Source organism: Cynocephalus volans, chromosome 5, assembly GCF_027409185.1.
Source record: "Cynocephalus volans isolate mCynVol1 chromosome 5, mCynVol1.pri, whole genome shotgun sequence".
NCBI classification, from domain to species: Eukaryota; Metazoa; Chordata; class Mammalia; order Dermoptera; family Cynocephalidae; genus Cynocephalus; species Cynocephalus volans.
In genome coordinates, this window is record NC_084464.1 from 32932701 (window position 1) to 32957618 (window position 24918).

At 34.7% G+C, this 24918-nt stretch overlaps 1 protein-coding gene across 4 annotated transcripts in view; it reads left to right on the plus strand.

Moving 5' to 3' along the window:
* Window positions 1–24918, plus strand: part of CDKAL1 (CDK5 regulatory subunit associated protein 1 like 1) — a 636490-nt gene that overhangs the window by 156182 nt on the left and 455390 nt on the right. For all 4 annotated transcript variants that reach the window (XM_063097088.1, XM_063097092.1, XM_063097090.1 and 1 more), the window contains exons 6-7: window positions 7274–7370; window positions 22839–22887. In XM_063097088.1, coding sequence (XP_062953158.1) covers window positions 7274–7370; window positions 22839–22887 — 146 coding nt within the window. The remainder of the gene's footprint in view (window positions 1–7273; window positions 7371–22838; window positions 22888–24918) is intronic.

Here is a 24918-nt window from a genome sequence, read left to right on the forward strand (position 1 = left end):
CTTAGAAACCAGGTAGTATGTGTACTTAATTATTTTGAAGGATTGGGGTTTTAGTTTTAGAGAAATGGGAAGTATGTCATAGAAACAAGTTGGCTTTCCAGGGGACATAATCTAGATGTCATCAATATTTTTCAGAGTATGATTCGTAGTTTTTAGGCTCAGAAACTTGGTTTTGTGAGTTTACCTAGAGTTACACGGGCGCATGCACCAAAAACTCATAACAAACAGTCTCACCAATTCAATTTGTCATACGGGCACAGCAGCCAACATCCTAGTAGGATTACAAGGATTCCTCCTTTCCCTGCCACCAGGGCATCTGGGGAAATGCCATTTTTCTGACTTCCAGGGAGGGTGACCTCTAGCAGCCAGCCTGGCAAGATTCAGAGAGAAGCCTCTTCCTATCACCCTAAGGAATCGTTCCCATTATCTCTACTTAGTTCACTCTGAGGCCATGAGGCTAATTAACCCCTGGTGCTTTTTTTTTTTTTTTTTTTTTTTTTTTTAAAAAAGAAACTCAGTTTGGGGCCGGGCCCGTGGCGCACTCGGGAGAGTGCAGCACTGGGAGCGCGGCGACGCTCCTGCCGCGGGTTCGGATCCTATATAGGAATGGCCGGTGTACTCACTGGCTGAGTGCCGGTCACGAAAAAGACAAAAAAAAAAAGAAACTCAGTTTGTTATCCTTTACCTAGTGTGAAAGCACTACAGTAACCATTTTCTTATTTCTGAATTTCCTTCAACTTCTTCTTATCTCTTCTCTCTCTGGTCCCATTACTTCTCCCGTCCTTCATCACTTTCCCTCTGTAGCTTCTTTTTAAAACCTTTTTCTGCTTCTCATTGAAATTCCCTTTCTGTAATGAACCAATGTTCCTTAAACCCTTAGCCTCTTCACAGAAGTCTATATCCTTATTCTCACTTTTCCCCCCCTTAAAATAAAGCCACAAAATCCTTTCTTCAAACAAAATCTTTTACAGATCCTTGCTACGTAAAGGAGATGAAGACACAGTTACAGGTTGCAATGTAGGTGGAGGATGACTGTGGTCTCAGCTGCTTAGCCTCCCTCATGTCCCTGACCTGGTCCCTTAGGGATCTCAGTGGGAGCCAGGGTAACCCAGCCCTGCTTTAAGGGAAGCCACCTCTCCTTCTTAACCCTGGTATCCTTGGGTCTCTAGATAAGGGTGCATGCTAATTGTCCCACAGAGCTACTTGCAGCTCCTCTTGCTACCTCCAGATCTCTTCATGTGAAAACCTGGCTTCTAAAGCCCATTTCTTCCTTCCCTCTCTAGGCTATGAACTTGAGATCAGTGAGTATCTTTTTATTTTTATTTTTCCTGTCTGGCATGTGGTGCACGAATAAATGGTAGAATAAAAACACGAAATGCTGAATAAACTTTTTAATAAGCAATGGTTCTTATGGATATTGGCAGTAAGCATAATAAAGAACCTGGAATCAAAGGGAACTTCTTGACTGATTTTATATAGCCACTCAATCAGGGTATGGTAGTTTGTTTTATTTTGATACATTTTAAAGAAAGACTGCTTGTGTCTAAAAAGACTGTTTTGATCATCTGCCTTGGGTGCCTACTCTGCTTGCTACTGTCAGAGCTATTGAGAAATTTTTACCCTTTAGATTCTTCTTTACTAGGTGTACTGAAGATTACTCCATTTGCTATAATATTCTTTCTTCTCATAGGGCATAAAATGTACAATTATGTTTTAGTTTTGTTAGTTAAAATAACATTCTATCTTGAGATCCTGAGATTATAACCCAGTTACTTTGGATTTGAATGTCACTATACATCCCCAGTTACATATATGAAAACATCTAGATGGATTATTTTTTTAGATTGATAAACCTGTCAAGTCTTAGGGTAACTTTATTTTCAACTATTGGTAGCTCAAAATAAATAGTCTAACTCTTCACGTTCTGACAGCAGAATCATATAGGTAGGCAGTTGGCATTGATGCAAACTATTTCCTTCTTAACTAGTTCCAAAATTTAGAAAAGGCATCATGGTTAATGAATTATATCAGAAGCATAGCTTCCTAGTTGTTTTGTCTTACGTTATTTGCATAGATGTTTTTATGTTTCACATGGCCGCATGCCTATGCATTGATGCTTAAAATTGTGTCCTCTCACCTGAATATTGGAATGCAGAGAGTACTCACATGTAGAGTAGTGAAGAAGCAGATTGATTTGACCCTCTTTCTGGTGCTGTTGTGAAGAAGGGTTTCTATGAATGTATCAGTATGCATTTAAAAAATTAAAAATCAGTTATATATTTAACAAACACTATTTCTCATGAGAGAAAATTTAGGTTAAAGAAGTAGACATTATTATGAGTATTTTTATATAGATTAAACATCAATTTTCAGGAAATGTATAAAGAATAAGAGAAATGAGCATAGAGAAAGAAGAAACATTTCCTCTTTAGCTGCTACTTTTAGAGAACTGTGTTTTTCTTGATATATCTATGAATTTATTACTCTTCTGTTAGACTATTACTTTGTTCACAAGACTCAGGAAAACAAGAACTGTCAAATATTAAATCATATTTTTACTTTAAAGACATTCAGTATATTACAGCTCAGTAAATTTCTGTGCTGTTCTAATCAAGAAATATTTGCTACAGTGTTTATTACACAGTCAAAAACCAAGTTTGATTTATGTTCTGAAATGTTCAGGGAACAAGGAGATGTTGGGTTCTCAATCCCAGCTTTAGCACTGACTCCAATGAACTGTGGGATTTTGGGCCTCTATCACTACATCTTCTTGAATCTCAATTTTCTTGCCTGTGAAATAAGGGAATTTATATTACATCATCTTAATGTATTTTTATGAAGCTGTTTTAAGATTTTGTATGAATTATTTCTTGCATTTGTTGCTTGGAAGAAAAAGAGAGGCTTCTTTATGTTTTCTGTATCAAGTTAGTGCTCTAGATGAGGATACACATCTATTTTTATTTAGAAATATGTTTCAAGAAAATATGAACCATTATATTAACTTTACATTCAATTTTTATTTTAATCAACATTTCAAGGCTATCTGAAATGAAGATGTGGAAATTCATACTATTTTAAACTTTCTTAAGCTATTATTCTTATCAGCATTCATATTTTGAAGAATAAAAGCTTATTAAAATATGTCTTTGCCAGGTACATTTGTAAAGAAAACTTTTTCAGGCTTTTATTAACCTGAACAAAGCTCACTAAACAAGAACAGGATGTAAGAAGGCAATGTCTAGAACAAGAATACTCTGAGAATTTGTATTAAAACTTTTGCTACTTTATTTGGTCACATAAAAAATGTGACATTAGGCTGGCCAGTTAGCTCAGTTGGTTAGAGCATGGTGCTGATAACAGCAAGGTCCAGGGTTTGATCCCTGTACTGGCCAGCCACAAACAAACAAACAAACAAAAAAACAAAACTGTGGCATTAATATTCCATGACTGGGCTGTGATTTTTGGCTTAGGTTATAGTTCTGGTCTGTCCTAGCATTTAAAAGCCAAATTCAATAAAAGTGTGAGATAATATTAGATCAAGCATCTCTGTTTTTAACTTTTCCTTTTAACTTTTTGGTGTTCTTATTCCCTTAAAATCAGCCCAGGACTGTTTCTTGACCTCATCTGGTGTTTATAATGTCACCAGAACATTTTCCCTGGGTTGTTACATATTGGCTGTAGTGTTTTCAAATATTTTGCATAACTAACTACGTAATGATTATTACCTTGCTGAAGTGCCATATAAGTGCTAAGCACAATTATTCTTGTTATAGTATAGTTGGTGTTGGTAAGTTTCCTCTTTTTGTTTTTGACGCTGTTATTTATATCCTATGGAAATGTTTCTACATCAGTAAAGAACCACAGATTTTTGTACTCATTTGGATTCTCTCTATACCCTTAGGGATTGCTGCATTCACTGTCATCACCTATCACTTTGAAGGACATTTCCAAAATTTACCCCGAGCTTCATTCCCAGGCAGCTGACTTGTATTACCAGAACCTCAGATGTAGTGTGTCCTTTGTGAATTTATTACCTTCTGTTCCAATATTCTGTCAGCTTCTGATAACTAGTGGCACCACTATTCTTTTATTAATTTTAGGCTAGGGATCAATAAACTATGGCCCCTGGACCAAATCTGGCCTGCCGCCTGTTTTGTAAATAAAGTTTATTGGAACACAGACACATCCATTCTTTTTTTTTTTTTTTTTTTGTCCTTTTTTGTGACTGTGCTCAGCCAGTGAGTGAACAGGCCATCCCTTATATAGGATCCGAACCCGCGGCAGAAGCGCTGCTGCGCTCCCAGTGCTGCACTCTTCCCGAGTGAGCCATGGGGTCGGCCCGCACATCCATTCGTTTAAATATTGTCTATGGCTGTTTTTGCACTAAGATGGCAGAGTTAAATAGTTGCAGCAGAGATCTATGACCAGCAAAGCCTACAGTATTTACTGTTTGGCCTTTCACAGGAAAACTTTGCTGACCCCTGCCTTAGACTGAAAACCCTGGCATTATTGGGAAGATGCAAAATTAATTCTTTTAGTAGCTTGTTTTGCCTTTAAAACAGAACCTGCTTATTGTATCAGCTTTACTGATAATCAACTGCTCTGCACTCCTGCTTCTGTAAACTGTGCTTGCTTATCACAGTAGCTACATGAATACTGAGAAAAGCAAAACTTAAAAACCCAGAAGAGTCTGCCTATATAAACCCTGTAAGACCTAGACTCAGGGCTCAGGTTTTGGAGCACTAGCTCATATGGGCCCGCAGGTGTAATAAAATACCTGACTCTCCAACCCTCTGAGTGCTGACTGTTTCTTTTTCGAATCTGTTGCATAACAGCATCACCTGTGATTGCTCCTCTGGGATTCACCAAGTATATTCCTGCAAGAGAACTAATCATTTCTTTAATCATCTTTTTCTTTCTTTCTTTTTTTAATCTTTCACACATTCTGGTTCTCACATCCTTTTGCCTAGAGCATTAAATTTCCCCACCTCAGGTTTTTTCACTTGTATTTCATTTTATACTATGTCACAAGTATTGTGTTCTCAAAGTTTGGCTCCACTCTGCCACCAAAACTTGAGATTTCTGCATTACCCACTAAATTAGAGAATTTCCAGCATCTTCCTTAAGTCTCCTTCTACAATATAAACCCTGTTGTTTTCCTGTATATTCTTTATGTAATGAAATTATTTCTGCCTTTTTTGTCTGTGTCCATGCTGTAACAACTGCCTAGAGCTTTCTCTGCCTCCATTTTCATCCTCTCCTACTCCTGTCTGCTGATAAAATCCTCCCAAATTTCTTAGTGAAGATTTTCCCTATCTCTGTCTGCATGTTCTTTTTCCCTTCATGGTATGTTACCTGTACTTCTCTCTGTCACAAAGGACATTTTACTTGATGCTATGTTGTATTTGTTCTTTTACATCTCAAACGTTATAAACTGTAATCTTGTTGGATGCAAGGTGCATGTCTTTATCATTACAGTGTGCCCTTAAACACTTACCATAATGTCTTAAATGTGCTTAATAAGTAAGTAATTGAATTGCATGATAGGAAGCTGGCTTTTTAATTTGAATTAAATTATTATTGATCTCAGAGTTTCTCTTGAATGTTTAGCAATAGTTCTAGGTGTTATAGCTAAAGTTCTTGAAGAAACTAGATGTTAACTTCTTTGTATAGATTGTTAATGAAAATGGAAAGATTTTTTTTTTTTTTTTTTGATATTTCACATTTACTGCAAAATAAGTAATTGTGTGCAGTGATGTGCTTGGTACTGATAGAAAAGTAAAACCAGGTGGCAGAGCCAGGCAGTAATTCCCTTGGATGTGTTACACAATGTCAGATATTTATTTTGTTAACAAGTTTTTTTTAGAATTCCAAGTAGAAAAATTATGTCAAAGTACTCTAAGAAGTTATTGAAATGAAACACAGGTGCTGTTAACATAGTATTTTGTACTCTGCTTATTCATTCATTTAATCATTCTCTATGTACTTCCCAGAAGATTTTGATGTGGCTGTTTATCACAAAGAGGTAGTCCTATTAATCCCAATTTTTTATTGGCTTCAGTTCTGAATTCGTACTCTTGAAAATGTTGACAAAGACAAAAAAAAGTGTGCCAGGTGTAGAGACTTTTCACTTCTTAGTAGTATAGTCTGAAGTCACGTGTCCAGAAACTGGGCTGCTGATAACCTCAGTTTTCTCAGTTGGTTTCGGAAAACTAGTGATTGGTAGGGGGGGCCATGGACCCCGTTTGGTGCCTAAAATGTAGTACCTGAGAATTCAGCAGTAAAAGTAAACAAAGCATTAAAACACCCTAAAATTCATACACCTGAAAAAGAATTGAAGACTTGAAAATTTAATTTTAAAATGGGCAAAGGATATGAATAGTTTCTAGGGAAAAATAAAACACTGCTTTTTTTCACTGTCTTCTAGCACAAAATCAGTGCTTGCTGTGTACATGCGTGCCTGAACAAATGAATAATGTCCACATAAAAATATACTCAAACTCCCTCCTGAGTAAAGAAATGCTTAAAATAACCATATATGTAGACCTTTGAACTAGCATTTCTACTTAGAATTTACACTAAGGAAATAATTACACAACCGAGTATAGATTTCACATTTATGTTTTTATAACCCAGAAGTACCTTCTCAAGTATTCAGATATATATTGTATGTATATATGTATAAAATACAAGTCTATTTATATATACATGCTTACATGTGAGGTATGGTCTGTAGTCTGGAAGTAAGCATAGTAACTGTAGGTTGTCTCTTGGAAGTAGGACTAGGGAGATGTGGGGATTCTCAGGATATATGGGGTATTATACCTTCTGATTATTCTGTATGAATTTTTTTAAAGTATATTTTGCTTTTATATTGGGCAAAAGACTAGGAAATAATATGTTTTAGGCATATTTTCATTAATATTTAAAATAAGTAAGTTATTCGAAGGGTTCGCTTATCTGTCTGGAAAATGTGGTTTTCAAGAATGATTCATATTCTTGAGAATACTGTATAGGTGATTTTTTGGTTTTATAATGAGATGATAATGAAAAACATTATCAGATTGGACTGTTGTGTCCTTTAATATTATGATAAATAGACATTTAGTACAGGGGTCTTATTATAATGAGTTTTCTTTGTGCAGTTGTAAGAAAATCTTGTTTCATGCTAGATGGATGTATTATTATTTGGAGAACTTACATGCACTAACAACAGTTTCCAAGGGTGTCCTTGTGAGCAAAATAATTCACATTTTTCTCGTCAATCTTCTAGAAAAGCTCAAGAGGAGAACAAGAAAGTAGTGCTAGCTGGATGTGTTCCTCAAGCTCAGCCTCATCAGGACTATCTTAAAGGATTGAGTATCATCGGGGTAAGTTTGTGCGTGATGGGAAAATCTTGTTTTGTTAACACATATAATAGGCCCCACATTTTACTTTTTACTTCTAGGTTGTTTATAAGCTGCATTACACTTATGGCTGTCCTAGACATACTTTCCGTTTGCCCCTAAACCTTTGCTATGTCTGTGTAATTTTATCATCTTAGCAGAAAAACATGTTCTGTGTTCTTTCATTAAGAAAGAGCAACACAATAAAAGCTATAGTATAGAATTTACATCCCATAAAAACCTGTCTTTGTCCATCACCATCTCATTCTATATTGTTACATTTTTCTCACCCCACTGAACTACTTGTCATCCCCAAGTACATAAATGCCTTTTTTGGAATGCCCCATCTCCCTTATACTCACCCCCAAGTCTCAGCTCCAATACCACACACTCTGTAAAGCCTTTTCTGACCACTCTGCATCGTCCTCCGTAATCCTGTCTCTGGGTTCCCTTTTCTTACTGTATAGTACCTGTCATTTGCTTTCTCAGTAAAGTGTTGTGATTTTAGGTTTATTTATGTGATTCTTTGAATAATCTCCACTTATGTATTTTAAATTATTAGCTTCATGAGGACAATTTTTCATTTTTTAAAGCTCTCACCATGTTTCTCCAGCCTTTCGTGCAATGTCTGACGTACAGTAGGCACTGTTTGTTGACTGACTGAAAGAATCTCCCAATTGTTTTTTTATTATTGGCTTGCTTTTCTCCCGATTGGGCAGGCAGCTCTGTGAAGTCAGGAGACTGCCATCTATTTTCTTTCATTCTTTGTAGCCATCACTATCACAAAATGCGCTAATGTAGTTGACTCTCAGTATTTGTCAACCAAATGGTTGGTTCTTCCTTCTCAACATTCTACTGATACTGTACTCGATAAGCTTACTGATGATCTTCTTTTAAGAAGGCTTTAATAATTTTTTTAAAATATTGTATATTCTTAGAAAGAGCTTATGTGAATAATTGGCATCTCAATTGAGTTTTATAATGGATTTTTTTCTTATTTGATATACTATTGACACGTTTTTATGTTGTGTTCTCAGTGTAATGAAGTTGTTTTCTGCTGTGATGTCCTTACCCCACTAGCAAATTTAGTAATCTTTGAACAAACATTCTCACTGTAAAAAACAGGACCTGAATGTTTGGTAACTTTAGTTTGTTTTCACCACTTGTTTACATTTTGCTTTCTCTTGGTTTAAGGAATGAAATGAATATAGGACTCCTGAATTATCTTTTCATGTCAGACTAACTTTCTCTATAAATACAGTCCTGCTGTGTTAGGGAAATAGGAAAGCAGTTAGAACTGTGTTTTAGAGATGGAATGTGATAAAAGCTTAGAGATCATCTTAGATTTCATTCCAGGTAATTAAGTTACTAGAATAGCCCAGTTTCTTTAGTATGGACAAAAGCTGCTTCTCTACTCACATTATGGTAACATTTTTCTGAACTCTGTTGTGTGCAAGGAAAAGCTTAGTGTTTCTTAGGATGTAGGGGAGATTCTCAAGATATAGTATAAGGTGGTATTTATGTGGAAGACAGTTTTCAGGGCTGATACAAAGCTGTGACACTGGCAAATAAACATTTCTTTTTCTGTTTAATCTAGCACCCTTTTTGTTATGTAGTCCCATTTTATTACCATTAACATTCTTTAGATTTATTTATTTTGCTCATTTATAATTGGAGAAATAAGAACGCGTTTTGAAAAGTGAATAGGAAGAAAATTCATACTTCTGGCACCATAACATAATTATTATAACTTTGATTATCCCCTTCAGACTTTTATCTCTGCATCTTTTACTTAATTGTAATCTCAAAACTGTTTCTATCCTTATTTTTCTGTTGTTTTATGAGCTTTTTTCACCATTTTAAATCCTGCATTAATGTTCTATTGAAGGATATGCCATAATTTAACTATTTCTTAGTTGTTGGATGTCTTTTCTAATTCTTAGGAAATACACATAATACATTAATGTTTAGAGTGGGCTTCTTATTTTAATTTAAAATTAATATATTATGAAAAGTTTCCAAAAGTGGAATCACACTATCATTAACATTTCATAGTTGTAATTTAATTATTTGTTTGCCAGCATTAAGTATTATTAAAGTATAAGATTTTGTCAACATCATTTTGTAGAGCATTTTTCCTGTGGCAGCTATATAATTTATTTATCATTTCTGACTTTTTATATATGAAAATTATGTCCACAGAATTGATATTTAAAAAAATTAGATTGAGAAACCAAAAATTATCTAGTTTGATGTTTAGAGAGACCTACTTCTGAGTAGAATTGTTACAAAATCAGAAACCTTCTGAATTATAGTGAGTTACAATGAAAAAAAGAAATGAATATTATTATTTTATACCAAAAAAAAACATTTCTGAAGAAATAGAACGATGTTTAAATTTGGTTACTTGGGAAACTAGTTTTAGCAGGACGCTTAGAATTTTATTGCACAATTGATTTACAGACTGAGTAAAGAATGTGTTCCCTTACGAAGTTTTTATGATGGAGGGTGTTGATAGAGGTGGAAGGAAGAACAGCTGTGACTACATTCTGTCCTTTTACCTTCTGCTGGGATTTGTCTGTGTCACTTCACAATACAGGGAGGATGTGTCAATTCTCTTGATCGTGTGTTTGAAATAAAAAACTGCCATCACATGGGATCAGTGGGCAAGCAAGCTACTTATTGCATACCTGGGTTAAAAGACATACTGTACCCACCCACCTTTGAATGTGCTCATGGAGTAAGCTCTTAAGAAGATATTTAATAGGTAAAGAGAGATATTACTGCCCTTGTAACATAATAATTTCCATCAATATCAGCCTTTAGAAATGGGGCATTTAATTTGTTTTAGTAATCAGAGAGAGCACATGGTAATCAGTGATTTTGACCCCTGGGCCTTTTATTATCGTCTGTCTTTTGTCTCCTGAAATTATCTAGTTGTGATTAATATTATTTGTGTGATGGTGCATAGAAAGAAAATAACGGGATACCAAAACCAGAAGTAAAGCCTATCGATCTCTGGGCCTAGAGGAACTGGCTTTGGTGGCCATAACCTCTGCACTTCTGTTCTGGAGCACAATTTTGTTCACAGACCTTTCTAATGTCCTCATACTGGGAGAGGAGAAAGAACAGATTTGAAAACGTAGATGTCTTGAATAAAAATATCTTTAATTAACCAAAACATTTTTTTTAGCATGAAATGAAGTTTACATTTCATATCTAGAATATATGTATTGATATGTATTGATAACTTATCTTTGTTACAGTACAGAATTAAGATCTTTTCTTATTTTTTTAGGATGTTGAGACATTTTACCCTACAGTGAAAATTTTCATTTCTCTTTAGGCAGAGAATTAAGGTTCACCATCCACCTTAGAAAGATTTTCATGTAATGCCATTTTTAATTACTGCTATTTGTTTACATCAGTTACTCTGTGTCTAGCTATAGGTAGTTCCATGAACTTGTGACTATACCTACTGAATTTGTTGGCAGAAAGTTTCTTTTAGATTAGTCAACCAGAAAGAAGGATGTTCTTGTTAAAGTTTGGAGGAAAAAGGAGTAGTAGACTTCAGGAGTCAGAAAGCCTGGCTTCAAATCCTTGACTTGCCACATCATTTCTTTAATTCAGCAGGTACTTACCATGTGCGTGCTGTGTAGTTGGTATTGTTCTAGGTGCTAGGACTGCAACAATATATACAATTGTCAAATTTATCCTCATAGATATACTTGGAAAGAGACATCCGGTTTGAGTCTTCAGCCTCCTAGAGAATCTGGTGTGATGGATCCCTAGACCATGGGGAGATTGCATAGTTGGGAATTTCTCTGTAAGTCTCAGATGGAATACACTTTGTGTCTATCAAGAGTTGTGTTAGGGATAAATGAGTGAGATGATATTTATGTGCGGAGTTCTTCCTAAGATAGTGTTATTTTGCAATTTTACAGTATCCCTTATTAATAGGAATGACATTTATTAGGAAGACTGATTCTTACTCTGTTATAGGAGTTGTACGTTTTAGGTAGATTTATTTATTTTATTTTATTTTATTTTATTTTTTATTTTTATTTTTTATTATTTTTTAATTTTTTTTTAGGTAGACTTTTTTGTGCTATCTGAAAGGACTGCATTTGAACTAGGTCTTGGTATTGATCCATTAGACTTATCTTTGTTACTGTCTTATATCTCTAGAAATCCTAAATAAACTGCAAGTTAATATACAGGTTTTAGCATTTTAAAATATATAATTCACAGGAGAATATATTTGATATTGAAAATTTATAAATAATAAACTTCCTGATGTGCCAGATGTGAGCCCTGAAGGCAAGTGGACATTTTCTTTGGAGAGCTGAACAGAAATGTGGTTTAATGCAGGTGTCTGCTTATCTCAGCAACTATTTCCAGGTTAATTTGCAATGGTTTAAACATATTTTCAGGCAGGCTGCTCTAAACCTGAAAAGTCAAACAGCACGGTGACTATTTAAATGTGAATACTTTAATTTTGAAAATTATATGTATAAAGGAAGTAGTATTTGAAAGAGGCTACATTTGAAAATATTTCTGTCATATACCATGTTGCCAAAAGTAAACAAATTGAGGAAGTGGAACAGTATTGCAGGAACAGTGGCATCAATATTGAGGGCAAAGCTTGAGAAACTGTCCTTCTGTTTGTTTCTACTTCGTGTCTTCTAATGTTTCTTCTTGCTATATTTTGTTTTTTGACCTTCATTATAAAAAGGCAGTATTATAACAGCACGATATGTAAATTCAAAAGCCCATTTATGTTTTTCCCTTTCTAGACCTGTTGCTTTCAGTTCTCTCTCTTTAATCTTTTTCTTTTAAAGTATGAAAAAGATTTATTCATTTATGTATTCTTTTCTGGAGGCTCAAGAGAACAGTTTCCCTGCCTTTTCCAGCTTCCGGAGGACACCCACACTCCTTGGCTCATGGCTTCTTCCTTCATCTCTAAAACCAGCAAGGCCATCTCTCTAGGATCCTCCATCTGTCATCACCTCTCTCTCTGCATAGATGGGAAAGGTTCTCAACTTTTGAGGCTCACATGATTAAATTGGGCCACCTGGATAATCGAGGTTAATCTCATCATCTGTGGTCCTTAATCTCACCTACAAAATCCTATTTGCCATGTTCACGTGTAACATATGCACAAGTTCTGGGGATTAGAACTTGAATGTCTTTGGAAGGCCATTATTCTGCCTACTACATATAGCAATGTTTATTAGTTGATGTTTTATGTCTCTAATGTGTGTTTCTGTTTTAGTTCTACTATTACTCTGTGCTTAATATCATTTTAAACATTTTTTTGCTTTGTAACATGTCCTGTTTAATATGAGTATAATCTAATGTTTCAAGCAGTATTACTCTATGATTGAGTTTAGCCTGTTGAACTTTGTTTTTATTGCTGAAAGGGATTTTGACCACCTTCCTCTCCCCACAAAAGTTTTATAGGTATTTGAGTTGGATTAAAGAGGAAGAGAGATTCCTGGTACTGATGTTCATTTTGCTGGCATCGTTCTAACCTGGTCTTATCTTTCAATTAGTAATTTTATCTCTAACTTAGTGTTACTCACACACTGGTACCATTCAGTAGAAAATATGCTTTCAGTAGTGTGAGGAATGTGCTGTCATATAACTTTCATTGAAAGTGCTATTCCTACCATTGGGGAAGAATCTTTTTCCATGAAGAAGGGAAAAATGATAAAAATATACTAGAAGATAAGAGAGTTTTGTTCAAATTAAACCACATGCAACATCAAATGCTCTTTTGTGTAGCACATTATTAGCAAACTTGTTCACAGTCTTGTGAATTCAAGAAACTTTTATTCAAATAGAGTTGAAACACATTAAGTTATCTTAATGACTGCTGTGAACTTCCCTAAATTTAAGAGTTTTGGAAATTGAGCTCTCCACAAATACCATTTAAGGTAGGGACTTTCCTTAACAGCTCGTAGCAAAATTTTTAGAGAAAAATATGGAGAAGTCAGTATTGAACTTCGACCTGTCAGATGCTGGTTATTGGCTCAAACTCCCATTATGATGAAAGAGAAAAATTTGAACATACATTTGATGAAAAAACTTTTTATATGTATAGTTCTTAACAGAGATGGAAAGAAGGGCATTTTTCCCCTTTTTATTGTATATATTTAAGGTGTACAACATGATGTTTTGATATATATATACATACTGAAATGATTACTATAGTCAAGCTAATTAACCTATCATCACCTTCCATACATACCTTCTAAAACTTTTTGTGTTTGTGTATAGTAAGGGCACCTAAAATCTTCTCTTGTATCAAATTCTCAGTACTACAGTATTATTAAATATAGTCCTTATGATGTATGTTAGATCTCTGGACTTACTCTCGCTACATAACTGTGAGTCTGTGCTCATTGACCTATTTCTCATTCTCTCTCCCTTTCCATACCTGGTAATCCCCACTCATCTCCCTGTTTCTATGTATTTGACTTTTTTTTTTTTTTAAGATTCTACATATAAGTGACATTATGACACTATTTTTCTCTCTGTGTCTGGGTTATTTCACTTATCGTAATGTCTTCCAGTTTCATTTATGTTGTCGCAAATGGTAGTATCTCCTTTTTTAAGGCTGAATAATATCCTGTTATTTATATATACCATAATTTCTTTATCCATTCATCCGTTGACAGACACTTAGGTTGTTTCCACATCTTGGCTGTTGTGAATAAGGCTGCAGTGAACATGGGAGCACAAATATCTCTACAGGGTGCTGACTTTATTTTCTTTGGATATATATCCAGAAGTAGGATTGCTGGGTCATATGGTAGTTCTATTTTTAATTTTTGAGGACTCTCCATGCTATGTTCCATAATGGCTATACTAATTTACATTCCTATCAACAGTGTACAAGGGTTCCCATTTCTCCCCACCCTTGTAAACACCCATTTTTAATTTTTTTGATAATAGCCATTCTGACAGATGTGAAGTGCTATCTCATTGTGGTTTTGATTTGCATTTTCCTGACAATTAGTGATGTTGAGCACCTTTTCCATGTACCTATTGGCCATTTGTATGTTTTCTTTGAAAAAATTTCTATTCATATCTTTTGCCTATTTTTTAAATTGGAGAGATTTTTTGCTATTGAGTTATATGAATTCCTTATATGTTTTGGATATTAATGCCTTACAAATATATAGCTTGCAAATATTTTCTCCTAATCCATAGGCTGCCATTCCATTTTGTTGTTTTTCTTTGCTGCACAAAAGCTTTTTAGCTTGATGCAGTCCCATTTGTTTATTTTTGCTTTTGCTGCCTGAGTTTTTGTGTGATAGCCAAAATATCATTGACAAGGCCAATAACAAAGAGCTTTTTCTTTATGTTTAAAGTGTTATGCTTAGGCCTTTAATCTGTTTTGAGTAGATTTTTTGTGTATGGTATAATATTCAGATTCAGTGCAGTTCCTGTCAAAATTCCAGTGGCATTTTTCACAGAAATAGAAAAAACAGTTTTAAAATTTGTCTGGAACCACAGAAGACTTTGAATAGCCAAAACATCTTAAGAAAGAAGAACAAATTTGGAAGCATCATACTTTCGGATTTCCTATTATACTACAAAACTATAGTACTCAAGACAGTATGGTACTGGCGTAAAGATAGACACACTGACCAATATAGCAGAATAGAGAGCCCAGAAATAGATCCAAGCATATATAGTCAACTAATTTTTGGCTAAGCCACCTAGATGACTTATGGGAAAAGGATAGTCTCTTCAATAAATATTGTTGGGAAAACTGGGTATCCACATGTGGAAGAATGGAAGTGGACCCTTTATCTTACACCATTTTTTCCTTTTAAAGATTAATGGAGTTTTCGGGTGGTTTTCAAGTTTTATTCTGATATTTCTTAATAAAAAGGAAAATGAAAATGACAGATTGTCCTTTTATTTATTCATATATGATAAAAATGAGGAGAGCTAATGACACAGTTTCTCTGTGTGTTAATGTGTATCTATACGGTATCAACATCTCTTAATCCTGAAAGGATTTGAGGTTTCTTGGGATAAGATCAAGAGATAGTAAAACCCCAGCCAGATTCAGGCAAATTAAAAATCACACCAAATAATAGAGAAATGTGGATAAAGAACAGTTTTTGCAAATTTTCAGTGGAATTAGTTCAAGCAATGTTGTTAAAATAATTCTGTTAACCCTGCAATGTCTTCCTTTTTCAAATAGAATAAAATCTAAACTGCATAGCATGAGCTACAAGGTTCATAATCTTCCTTCCTGATTTTCTGACTTCATCTCCTGCCTCTCTGTCCCTCACTTGCCTGCTGCCTTTTGACCTCCAGGTTCAGTTGGATAGCATTCTGTGGTCATTTAGTAATGACTGCCACATGCATAGGAAAAGGCAAATTCATCAAGTGGGTTACCTCTCTGCCATTCCTGGATAAGATCTCATAAGAATACTTAGCAAAAATCTAGCTGGATATCCTTGTGCCTCGTTTCCCTCTGACTTGGAAATAACCTCATCTCCTGCCTTGGAACTTGAGGATTAAATGTGGTAATACATGTGAAGCGTCAGCATAGAACTGAAACAAAGTTAATTCTTCAAGAAATGTTAGCTGTCACTGTGTTATTCCTAGACATTAACTTATCTAGCTACTTGTTCAGGAAAAAAGATACTTCAAGTGCATTCTAAAGCAGAACCTGTTACTGCTGAGTAGTATCAGCTTGTTCTCTGATGGCCTCAGATGAGTGGACTTTGCCTAGTTGGCAAAGTTGTGTCTGAGATGTGTGTTCATTTCCTAGATTGCCATAGCGAAATTACCACAAACTGGGTGGCTGTCATAGCCATTCCCTAACCTGCACTTTTCAGTATGGTTGATAGTAGCCACCTGTTACTATTTAAATTCAAATTTAATTAAAATTCCTCTTTCACAGTAGCTGAATTAAACATGCATAATAACCACGTTGCTAGTTAGTACCATAGTAGACAGCACAGCATATAAACATTTTCATCACTGCAGAAAGTTCTATTGATAGCACTGCTCTAAACAAGTAGGACATCTTAGAATAGCACTTGTTATTTGCTTTAGGTGACTTTGTATAGGCTTGTTTCTTCAATACATGGTTAGTTATAAATTTGGAGTAGTTCATAATAACTGAGTGAGATTTTCATGGATTTCTTTTAAAAGTTCTGCAGCAGAATGACTCACTAATATTATTTATGAATTGTTTACTCACCAACTCCTTTCTTCATTGTTGAGAACATATGGAGTCAGTAATAGAACATACTGCACGTCTTCTTTTCTGTATATTTATAACTAAGGGCCTGTAGGACACAAAATACTGTTTTATTTATTTTATTTGAATTATATGCGAGAGAATAAGCTCTTGTGTATTCAGGGTTTCAATTTATAGTATTAATTAAGAGCAATGTTTGTTTTCTCCTGGAATAAATTCAATATATTCTTCCTTATTTTCTGTGAATATTGAGTTTGTTCTCTTGCTCGTGATTATTTTTTCTTCTCTCCTTGCCTCCCACCCTGTGCTTTTCTTTTTGCTCCCTAACTTCTCTCTTTTCCATTTAACCACCCCCTCTTCTGACTCTCTTCTTTCTTGCCCTTTCTTCTTGGTCTCTCCTTCTTTCTTTTCTTCCCACTGCTTCCTCCATTGTCTTCCTTACTGCAAATGGAAATGGATACAATATTTTCTTTAAATTATTTAATGACCTTCTTTCCTACTTGTTTGTAATGAAGTACTTTTTAAAAAAATTTTTTTGTAGACCTTTCTTTTTAAAGTCCTAGAGTTTCCCCTACACTAGTCACTGATTTAAATTATCATGTGTGGGCAATATCTGATTTTTCTGCCACAAAAGCAAATGTCATCACATACCCTTTTTAAATCAGAGGATGTATTTTCAGTTGTGTACATTTAAGCAAATTCTGTATAACCATCAGGGTAAAAGAAAATTTCTCTTTATTTCCTCCATGCATACATACATACACATATATACTCTTAAACTATTTATTTTGACATAATGCACACCTACAGAAATGTTGCAGAAATAAAGAATTCTCGTATATCCTTTCCCCAGATTTCCAAAATGTTAATATTTTAGCAAATTTGCCTGTTCTCTTTTTTTGTATACATATTTTTTTCCTGATCCTTTTGGAAGTGACTTGCAAGCAAGATGCTCCTTTATTTCTGTACCTCTGAATATTTCAAAAACATGGACATTCTCTTACATCACTATAGTACAGTTATCAAAATCAGGAAATTAACATTGATACAATACTATAAGCTAGTATATAGACTATATTTATATATTACAGATTGTTGCAATAATGTCCTTTATAGGAAAAGAAAAATCCCAGATCCATAGTTGCATTCAGTTGTCAGAGGTCTCTTTAGTCTCCTTTAATCTGGAACATTTCCTCAGTTTTTCTTTGACTTCCATGACCTTGGCATTAGAACATTTGCCCACCCTCAACTTTTTTTGTAATAACTTTTTTTGTGATATAATTCATATACCATGCTATTCACCCATTTAAAGTGTGTAAGTCAATGGTTTTTAGTTTATTCACATAGTTGTATGATCATCACAGAAATCAATTTTAGAACAGTTTCATCACTCCAAAAAGAGAGTACTCCTTAGCACTCTCTCCCATTTCTCCCACCACCCATCCATAGGTGATCACCAACCTACATTGTCTCTGTAGACTTTCCTGTTTTGGACAGTTCATGTATGTTACCTTTTTTTGTCTGCCTTCTCTCACCCAGCATAATGTAGCATGCATCAATACTTCATTCCCTTTTATGACTTGATAATATTTCATTGTATGAATGTGCTAATTTTATTTATCTGTTCATCTGTTGACAAATACTTCTACCTTTTGGCTATTGTGAATAATGCTGCTATGAACATTTATGTACTGTTTTTGTACGGTTATGTACTGTTTTGGTTTTTCTGTGGATGTATGTTTTCCTTTCTCTTGGGTATATATCTAGGATTGATATTGCTGGATTATATGGTAACTCCATTTAACTGTTTGAGAAGCAGCTAAACTATGTTTTAAAGTGGCAGCATCATTTTACCGCTTTTCTAGCAGCAGTGTATAAAGGTTTGAGTTTCTCCACATTCTCATAAACACTTTTTATTATCTGTCTTTTTCATGATAGCCTTCCTAGTGTGTGTGAAATAGTATTTTATTGTGGGATTTTTCTTTATAGTGGTAAAATATACATAACTTGAAACTACCATTTTAACCATTTTTGACCGTACAATTCAGTGGCATTGAGTGCATTCACATTGTTGTGCAGTCATCCCCATCATTCATCTCTCTTCATTTTCTCAGACCGAAACTTTGTACCTACTAAATGATGGCTCCTCATTTCCCCATTGTGGTTTTGATTTGCATTTCATGGTTGTCTAATGATGTTGAGCATCTATTCATGTGCTTTTCGGCCATTTGTATGTCTTCCTCAGAGAAGCGTCTATTCAGATTCTTTGGCCATTTTTAAGTGGCTTGTCTTTTTATTCTTGACTTGTAAAAATTCTTTGTTTATTCTCGATACAAACCCCTTATCAGAGATATGATTCAAAAATTTTTTCTCCCATTTTCAGTGTTGTCTTATTTTCTTGATGGTGTTCTTTGAAGTGCCAAGAGGTTTGAATTTTGATGATGTCTAGTTTATCTGTTTTTTCTTTTGTTGCTTGTGCTTTGGTGTTACATCTAAGAGACCATTATCTAATCCAGGGTTTGTATAGATTTATGGCTTTTCCTTCTAACGGTTTTATAGTTTTAGCTTATCCTCAACTTTTAAACAAACTGCTTCCTTTCCATGTTGTTCTGTCTGTCCTCTAGGAATACAGCTTCTTAGTCAGTGTGCTCCAAAACTGTATGTGGGGTTCCCTGTGAGCTTTCATATCTCTACTGCCCTAGGAAAGCATTTTTGTTCTGGCTCCATCATTGAATTATCTCATATATTACTCTCCTTTTATTCTTTCTCTTCTATCCTCAACTGATATCTTGGTCATTCACCCACATTCAATGGGAAATTTGGCCAACTCTTCCTTATGCTACTCATTGTCTATTTTCTGGGCAATTTGAGTGTCTGTATGTAATGTCTCAACAACACTATGATTTCTCACTTCCTTATATCTCTATTCTGGTGGTCATCATCTTTGTCCTGTTTCAGCAATCTGTTCCTATGACCAGATCTTGTACTTTGCTGTTCTTCAGAAATACTAAATGCTTGTATTTGTACTCTGATTATAATTTCCTATCTTTATTTTCTCCTTTTCCCTCTCTTCTTCCTTCCTTTCTCCCTCCTTTCTTTTTCTTTTTCTTTTCTTTCTTTCTTTCTTTTTTTTCTTCATTCTTTCCTTGTCACATCCCCCAGCCACTTCATTTCTCTTTTTGGCTCTACTTCTTTCCCTTTCTACCTATTCTTTAAGCTCTGTCTTAATGCATAGTCAACTTTCTTTCATCTTTCCTTCTGGTCCATCCTATAAATCTCTTAGTTCTATTTCCCCAACCCTTTGAACCATTCTGGTATATGTTAGATTGGTATATGTTAGATGTTTAATAAATAATGGGTGAATAAACAGTGGATTTAACAAAGTTTGGGTAAATCCATTTATCCACCTGTTTGGCTCCTAGACCAGAACTGCTGGGCCTTGAGAAAAATGACAGGTGTACATGGAGTCATTGTTATAAATTCATAATCTCTAATTTCAACTGGTATCTCAGTACTGTCTGGCAATTTTTATGTGTCCATAATCATTGCTCTCTTATTTTCTGTAACTGGTATTTTTAAACATTTACTTTGTTCTTATTTCACAATATGGTTTCTTACTCTTAGCATATGAACTTGCTTCCTAATGCACCGAGAAAAACTGAGGTCAATGGGTGGAAATTTGTTTAGCATCCTTCCTGACTTCTAAAAGGGGACTAGCATCTGCTCCCATGCTTTCCTCCTAACGTCTTGTTTTGGAAGGAGACTTGATCCTCTTCTCGTTCTGGGCTTGTCTTCCTATCTGTGTTTTAGGTTTTATCTTGTATACCTCCTGAGGGACCTTGGTCTATTAATTATTTCTCCTGTCTTCAATTCCTCTTTCTCTACTTCCTTTCTAACCTCAGCATGTAAATTACAAATAAATAAATAGTTAAATGCACTAACCCAAACCAAAACACATATGAGCATATAGTCAGTATTCTCTAGCTACCAGGAATCCTCTTTCTTCTCTTTCTATCCCGGTTTTTGTTATTTTGGTAAGAGTAGTCTATATTATCTGTCTCCATTTTCTTAGTTATGATTCATTAGTATGAATTTATTGCTTCCCCTAAGTTATTGTTAAATCAAGCATACTCATTTTAGTCTATATATTATTATCTCTGTAGCAGTTGACACTGTTAGCTACTTTCTCCTCCATGAACTTTATTTTCCTGGCTTCTTTGATTACATTCTGTATGGAAGTCACATGGACTCCCTTGATAAAACCAGAACCTAATGGTTCCAAAGTTCCAGGTAGATGAGTCTCCAGTTAGGAAGGTTTGTTGGAGACCAAATACCCAACATTCTCTGAGATTTACTTTGCCTTGGCAGTTCTCAGTAGTTATTGCTGCTACTACCATCATGAGTAGTCAGAGGGAGAGTGGAGTTTAAGTGTCCTTTCACAAGCTTTTCCTTATTTCCTATAAAGCACTGAGGCGAAAGACATATTTCTAAGAGACTTACCATTACATTTTAATTACAATCTTTTAAAAAGTTTCTTCTTGTTTTAGTCCCTTTTGTGTTGCTATAACAGAAATACCTGAGACTGGGTAATTTATAAAGAAGAGAGGTTTATTTGGCTTACGACTCTGCGACAGCTGCGTCTGGCACGGGCCTCAAGCTGCTTCTACTCAGGGCAAAAAGTGGCAGGGAGCTGGCGGGTATAAGCAGATCACATGGCGAGAGGAAGCAAGAGAGATAGAGAAGGTGTCAGGGTCTTTTTAAGCAATGAGCTCTCGTGGGAACTAATAGAGCTAGAACTCACTCATTAATCCCCCCTCCCCCAGGGAGAGCATTAATCCATTCATGAGAGATCCGCCTCCATGACTCAATCAGTTTCCAATATTGCCACATTGGAGATCAAATTTCCACATAAGTTTTGGAGGGGACAATACATCCAGACTCCGTCACTTCTTATCTCAGTTGAGTTTATTGCAGCATTGTTGTATAATAATGAACGAATATAAACTCTTTCATCAATAGGTATATGGATGAATGCATTATGGTACATCCATACAGTGGGAGACTAGGCAGCTAGTAAAATGAATGAAATAGACTTATATGTACTGATGATGTATAGAAGAAAAAAAATCAAGGGACAGGTTTATTTTATTGACGTGTGTGTGTGTGTGTGTGTGTGTGTGTGTGTACATATATATATATCCTCCCCTGTCATTTGTAAGAAAGAAAAAAGCTACAGAACAGATCTATAATAAATGTTTAACACTAGAAAATGTCTTGGTATCTACTTATCAAACTGTTATGAGAGATTTCATCTTAGGAGTAGAGATGGAGGATGGAGTATGTTATGGGTTGCTTTAACTATTTCCTTTTTATATTTCTATTTTTGAATTTTTTCAGTGATATTTCTTTTGTAATAAAACAATGATAATCTGAGGATTTCTAAAGGAGAATCAACCCTGACCTACTATTCTTACTTGACTTTTTTTCTTTAGCTTTTTGGATCATAATATTACTTTGCTTTTTTCATTTTTTAAAAAAGTTATAGCCATGCTTACTCAGTCTCTTTAATGGGCTTCTCCTCTTATTGTAATCCTGTTTATGCCTCGAGTTACCCTAGGAAGCAAGCATTCCTGGATCACTTGGTCTGATATTATTACCTTTCCTCTGTGTTCCCATGGTACCCTGGGAAATCTTCCTTAGAACAAGAGCTGTATTTATCTGACTGTATTTAATGGACCTGAGTACAGTAATCAGATCATGGTAGAAATTCATTAAAAGGGTTTTTATATTAAAATAATAAAGCGTAGGACTTGAGATAGATCTTCTTAACACTAGCATGTCCTTTTGTGTAGGTTGTCATTTTGTGCCATTTTCTTGAAGCTCTGTGTGAGGAGACATGTTTTAATTAAACTTAAGAATGTATCTCAGGATATGTTGAGTTTATATTGATAAGCTATCCTCACACAACTCCAGGCACTTTATTTAAATGTGGTATGATTTCTTCAGTAATCATTGGAGAACAGGTGAGTGATAATTTCATACTTCACTGTTAACATAAAACATTAATATAGAATATTTTTATAATATTTCCAAATGCATTAATTAAAGAAAAACTGCACTGATGTGCTTAGAAAATGAGTAACATTTGTTCAAGCATGAGGACAAATGCAAATAAATTTATTGTCTCCGTGTAAATTGCTTGTCTGTTTGTTTTCTAGGTTCAACAAATAGATCGTGTGGTAGAAGTAGTGGAGGAAACAATTAAAGGTAATTGTTAAAAGTGAAATAAGCAGATGTATATATCTTCTCAACTATACTATAAAAATACCACTTATTTAACACTTACTGAGTATCTTTGTAAAAGTTACTGTTTTAAGGGGTTTGGTGAGAGAGTGATAAAAGAGTCATAAAAAATGATTACGTTGTATAATGTTGAATATACTAATTATCCTGATATAAATTCTGTCCTTGGCATTGACAGATTAATATAGGAGGCAGGAATGATATATTTGTCTTATAAATGAATCAGTTCATATTTTTTTAAATCTTATTTTTGTATAAAATGTGTTAAGTTTGAATCTTATATCAGAAGACAGAATTTAATCAATTTTAAAATAAGGAAATATTTTTATTTGCACATTTTATGTCACATAATTAGTTGCAGTTTTCTTTTTAAAAAGTACTTTTAAAAGTAGTAATTTAATTTTGATACTTCTTCAAGGTGTAATTTTTTTTGTTATACTAGAAAATAAAATTATGGTTTATTTCATTAGCCAGTGCTCATTGAAACAGATTCTTACTGAAGTCACTGAGAAATAAACCACCCTCAATTCTGTGGTTTAATTTTGTGTATTTTTTTGTATATTTAATTTGTAAATTAAATTTTGTATATTTAATTTTGTGTATTTTTTTCTGTGTTAGATTAGCACATATGAAAATCAGTAATACTTGTATGATACTGAAATATTAGCTTAAATGAATTAAGGGTCTCACTTAAAATCTTAACTTTTGTTATAAATGAGAAATTTGTGTGTTTTTTTTTTTAAAAAACCTAACAAATAGATTACACCTGCCAAATTGAAATTTTTCTCTATACTCTTTCCGCTAACTTGTGTCTACTTCCTTGACATACTTTTATTTATTAATTTTGAGTCTTTGATTTGTTAGGATTAATGATCACAGAAGATGAGAATGAGACTGTGCCTTAATCTTCTTTTGAAATTCCAAAATAAAATGAAATATCAGGATTGAAAATTTACAGCAATGATAATTTCGAATGTTTCTTCAAACTGTAATACCTCAGCCCCATCCTGGAGAATCTAGAAGTACTAGCATTTATCGTGCACTTACATTGTGACAGTCACTATGCTAAGCATTTTACATGGATTAAGTCATTTAATCTTCACAATAGTACTGTGAAGTGAAATTGGTATAAATATTGTTCTCATTTTGCAGATGAGACAGTTGATACACAAGGGCACACAGCTAGTAAATGGCAGAGTTGGGATTTGAATCCTGGCAGTCTGGCTCCAAACCCTGCACTCTTAAACTGTTATGATTCACACAATACTGTGATTTCGCTGCTCTCTGCCAGCTGAGAATCACTGCCTTGAAGATTGTTTGACTGAACTTCTTTAAGTAGTGCCTCAAGATGCTTGGGGGTATTGTTGCCCTATTCATCTTGTGTCTTGAGTCTAGGCACATACTGGCCACTCAGTACTTTTTTTTTTTCCCCTCCTTTTTTGTGACCAGTAAGGGGATCTCAACCCTTGGCTTGGTGTCATCCGCACCCCGCTCAGCCAGTGAGCACACCGGCCATCCCTATATAGGATCCAAACCCGCAGCGGGAGTGCCACTGCGCTCCCAGCGCCGCACTCTCCCGAGTGAGCCACGGGGTCAGCCCTCAGTACTTTAAAAAAAAAAAAAAAATTAATGATAATAAAGGTAATATAGGAGAAAATCAAGGTAACCTTGGGTATGGCAATGACTTTTGAGATGCAACATCAAAGGTACGATCCATGAAAAAAATAATTGATAAGCTCACTATCATTAAAATTAAAAATTACTGCTTTGCAAAAGACACTCCTACGATAATAAGGCAAGCCACAGAGTAGGAGAAAATATTTGCAAAAGATACACATCTATCTGTTAAAGGATTGTTATCCAAAATATACAAAGAACTCTTGAGTCTCAGCTATAAGAAAATGACCAGCCTCATTAAAAAATGGACAAAAGACTTGAATAGTCACTTTACCAAAGACGATATATAGATGACAAATAAGCATTTAAAAAGATACT